This window comes from Agrilus planipennis, unplaced genomic scaffold (assembly GCF_000699045.2).
Source record: "Agrilus planipennis isolate EAB-ADULT unplaced genomic scaffold, Apla_2.0 scaffold838, whole genome shotgun sequence".
Lineage (NCBI taxonomy): Eukaryota > Metazoa > Arthropoda > Insecta > Coleoptera > Buprestidae > Agrilus > Agrilus planipennis.
In genome coordinates, this window is record NW_020439492.1 from 2,229 (window position 1) to 6,833 (window position 4,605).

General features: G+C 38.7%; 1 protein-coding gene across 1 annotated transcript; it reads right to left on the bottom strand.

Moving 5' to 3' along the window:
* Positions 1-727: 727 nt before the first annotated feature.
* LOC112905875 (protein charybde-like) lies at positions 728-4,189 on the bottom strand. The gene is made up of 3 exons (XM_025979173.1): positions 3,397-4,189; positions 2,795-3,152; positions 728-1,759 (listed from the first exon to the last, which is right to left on the bottom strand). The coding sequence occupies exons 1-3, from the start codon at positions 3,443-3,445 to the stop codon at positions 1,675-1,677; spliced, it is 492 nt and encodes a 163-aa protein (XP_025834958.1). The 5' UTR covers positions 3,446-4,189; the 3' UTR covers positions 728-1,674.
* Between the last annotated feature and the right edge of the window lie 416 nt (positions 4,190-4,605).

Here is a 4,605-nt window from a genome sequence, read left to right on the forward strand (position 1 = left end):
TCTAGAGAACTTTCTTTTCTGAACAAATTACTTCCAGTTTTTATTATTAGTTACTATTTATTTACTTATTTGTTTTGAATTTCTACCATATTTCGGTTATCTCTTTTCCATGTGGAAACAAGAAAAATGATACGTTCATTCTTACATATTATTTATTGCGGGCTTTGCCAATTTCGATAGTCCCAACTACACTGTGGACAAAGAAGATNCAACAAAGAAGATGCTTCTCGTAAACCTATACCTTATCTCTCAATTGGGGTTTTGTTTTCAAATCCGAATGTAGTAACTCATATGAACAAACGGGTCGTCTCGTGTTCAACGAAGTTTGGAAGTGCTTTATTATTTAGTCTATGAGAGTCGATGACAACTACAAATACCTTCAGTCATCCCTTCATGTACGTAAATGAGAAGTAATATAAGTCAATTAAATACAAATTAAATCTTTCGGAGGTTGTTACGGTTTGTTCAAAAGATTTTAAAAGTTTAGGACAGTTTTTAGCGAAGCAAGTGATATTTTCCGATAAATGCGGTTGATAATTTTTGTTCTATTTATACTTATGCGTTTTCGTTCGCAAAACAAAAAGACAATATTCCTGCTTGTATATGTATAAAAAGTATCTACTTACCTGGTCAGTTATTTCACTTATAAACGGTCACTTTATTTTGGAACTTTTACACAAATTCGGATTAGTTTAGAGGTTCGACAGTATGGAAATAAAAAAATTGATTCATTTCAAAAAAATGGTATTATTTGTATTTGTTTGTTATAAAACATCTTTTATAAATCTATAATATATCATCGTATTTTCACATTACCGATATAAAAATTAAAAAGCTTGAGAACTGTACAGTTACCTGCACTATCACACTGAGTGAGATAACCCTTACCACTAAAATCCATTAAAATAATTAAAAAAAAAAAAAACAGTCTCTTGACCGGCGTATACGACATACAAGAAGACCTAACTTTGAATTTTTAAGAATACAAATCACTGAGATCACATACAGTCACCTTTGGTGCGAGAACGCCGGTTGAAAATACTGATTTCTTGCAACCATTCCTCAGCGGAATTTGCACCCCATTCGAGCAGAGTCGAAAGGGGGCAAAATGCCGAGGTGAACACCGGCGACCGCGCTTACAAAAAAAAATATTTTACCGTAACTAATATCACAAACTTAAACATAAATTCTCAGGTCAAAATTTAATCGGAAAACACATCATCTTATCACCGACACAAAATAAATTCGTCGTTACAAAACCCCTCGAACGGGGTGGCACAGGCATGCTCCTACTACGCCTCCTCACAAGATTGTTGATTTTTATTGCGATCCTTAAATTTCTACGAATTTTAGTTTTTTGTAATTATTAATATACATTTAGAGTCCCTACGTGTATCTACTATCACACCTGAGGAAACCGCACGCGGTCGGTATCCCACATTTAATACTACGGACAACAATATTATTAAATGATGAGAATATAATATATATATATATGATGAGTGACAATGAGAAATTAACTTAAAAATCATTTCGCAGTATAAAAACAAACACGATTATTTATCCATGAATATTTATGAGATGATGCGGTGATCGTTTTACTTTTTTTAATATTCAGTCTTGGCATATAAGCAAAGCGACGGACTCGACGATTCGGGCTCTCCGTTTGCCGATTCAGTCGACGTACGATCTATACAATTTCTTCTTTGTTAATTCATATTCAGAACTGATCATTACCGTGCCGCCTCGCGTTATTTTTCTGAAACAAAAGAAAATTAAATTGTAGACAAACAACATAGGACGTGGCATATATAATTAAAGTCGAAAAGTAACTATTATTAAGACACCTTCCGAATCTGGGTTACAAGCAAACGACAGTTAACTCTTTTAACTGTTAGTGGATCTCATGAACTGCTAGCGTTAACCCAGTTCAGGCGTGCAACATCATCATCATATCATCATAACGCCGTCAGTCCTAAGACCGGTCGGACACGCACCTCCACTCTTTCCTGTCCTAAGCTGATCTTCGCATTTCCCTAAAACTATTAGCACATCCCAAGTCCTTAACTCTTCTAATCCTCTTAACTCCTATTTCTGCCTCTCATATGTCTCTGACTAGACCTTCATGCCTGAGAAGGTGTCCCACCAACCTATCTTGCCTATTCCTTATCGTCCTCTGTTCTCCTATTCTTTCTAAAACCTCTTCATTTTTAACCTCTATCCACGATATCCTCATCATTCGCCTGTAACACCACATTTCGAACGCTTCTAACATTTTCTTTTCCGCAACACCCACCGTCCATGTTTCGAACCCGTATAGCGTCGCGCTCTAAACATACATCTTCAACAATCTTTCGAATTTTCCAAATTAACCGTACGCGAGCATAGAAGTGACTTCTTTTTATTGAAGAAGACTTGACCCTGCGCTATCCTCTGCTTTATATCCCTACTACTTCTTCCGTCCTGACTTGTCTGACTTCCTAGATACCGAAAATCAACCACTTTTAATTTTTAGCCTCCTATCTTTTTATATACTGTTTTGTCAATACCGCCTCTTATTTGAACCTATCTCTAACTCCCCCTTGCTAAATGCTAATACGGCTATACCATCTGCAAATCTAAGCATACTAATCTTTTGCCCCTGTATACCTATCCCTGCAATTGTCCTGTCTTTAATGATGTTGATCGCGTCTTCGATGTACAGATTAAGAAGTAGCGGTAACGGTGTGCGTCCTGGTCTGACTCCCTTCCTAATATTTACTACTCTACGTGCAAGATAGAAAAAAATACTTACTTCAAGAACTGCGGCAGGAAAGAGTCCCAGCCCCTTGGATTTTCCTTAAGCGTGAGATACAGTTCGAATGTGCTGGCGGTGTATGGATCGCACTTCACCGTACTTAAGCGTCTGCTGTCTTCGTCGCTAGCGAAATTGAAGTAAAGGGTGCAACCTCGAAGCCCGCAAGGTTCAGAATCTGCCATCACTAGGACGTCCCTTGATATTCTTTGAAGAAGACCGCACGGTAAAAGAACCTCACCGCAAGACAGGTGAGTCCTTTTGGCCGCACGGAGCTCTTCTTCTAACCGTTTCGACAAAGCGCTGACTATTGGCTCGTTATCTTCGTCTAAGGTTGGATCGTACTCGTAATCGAGTTCTGGAACAAAAGAGAAGTGACGATGAGCAAAATGGAAAAGAAAATTGACACTCCTATAACTCTCACAGATTATAAAAAACAATTCAAACGACTAAATAAGATCCGCTTCAGCTAACAATGAATCTATTTTCCCAGAAAGGAAATAAGGAGAGACAAAAGGAACAAATAAATCCAAACGAAATCAAAGAGGCTCTCTTCTGGAGTTACAGTTTCTGAAAGGCATTGTGTTCATTATTATGATTACCATTGCTGAACAGTAATTGCACCGTGTATTCGCAAAAGTTGCAGGCCATTCGCCGAAAACAGTGACAACAAATGCGCTTGTGTTCTCCGCAACAATAATAGCCAATATACGGTGCCGGTAATAATAGGTTGGCGTACGGCAGTGTGTCAAAGCAAAATCAGCTGTGCGAACAGAACAAGCAGCGCTTTCTATAGCGGGACGGTAACGACCTAGCGTGACCTATGTTCTCGGGTAGCAACAGTGAACGTTTTCACTTTAGCTGCCGGCTTTCCATCCTTTTCACTAACGTTTACGCTCCTCGTCCAACAACAGCTGCGCTCTATCGTTTGGCTACAAGCCCCCTCATACGTACACTAGTCAACTTGTTCCGCGTTCGAAATCGCGGATACATATATATATGTATGGATTGTATATACATATACAATGTATTTGCCATTGCCAAATCCCAGCGTTTTTGTAAATGAGAAAATGTCAGGATATTGAAAATTAGTCGTTCAGAAGCAGTTAGCAAGGAAAAAAAGCAAGAGCGCCTACCACTAAACAACTAGCTAAGGTGTCCACTATCAGTGGACGATGCCTATCAAGTATTCTAGTGGGCTATTTAAAATCTCTTCAAAGTTTACTCAGTTGTATGGCACTGATATATTGAAGGAACTAATGTAAAATGATGTGGAACTACAACTCTAGACCCAATGAATTTTTGATGGTTTCACGAACGTTAATTGGAAATTAGAAGCACCACAAACTAAGGAGGTACCTAGGTGGTTTGTGATGTAATGAGGATTGAGGACAGTTTTTTAACAACAGAAGCCTTCCGAAATTTTATNTGGGTGAAATATTGCTGCCCCAGCATTTACCTCAGTAATCCAAGGAAACCACTGAAAATTTTGGATCGAGGTAGACGAACCTAGAATCAAACCTGTGTCCTCGTGAATGCGAAGTAGTGGTCTAAACTTCTAGGTCATGCCGCTCAGTACTTTGATATAAAAGAGAACTTGGGTGAAATATTGCTGCCCCAGCATTTACCTCAGTAATCCAAGGAAACCACTGAAAATTTTGGATCGAGGTAGACGAACCTAGAATCAAACCTGTGTCCTCGTGAATGCGAAGTAGTGGTCTAAACTTCTAGGTCATGCCGCTCAGTACTTTGATATAAAAGAGAACTTGGGTGAAATATTGCTGCCCCAGCATTTACCTCAGTAATCCAAG

What these genes read in the sequence shown, in the direction of transcription:
- LOC112905875 (XM_025979173.1), bottom strand. Translation starts at nt 3,445, where the DNA reads ATGGCCTGCAACTTTTGCGAATACACGGTGCAATTACTGTTCAGCAAT. An exon ending in GCAATTACTGTTCAGCAATG is followed by an intron (nt 3,153 to 3,396) that starts GTAATCATAATA and finishes CTTTTGTTCCAG; the next exon opens with AACTCGATTACGAGTACGAT. An exon ending in TTCCTGCCGCAGTTCTTGAA is followed by an intron (nt 1,760 to 2,794) that starts GTAAGTATTTTT and finishes CTTTTGTTTCAG; the next exon opens with AAAAATAACGCGAGGCGGCA.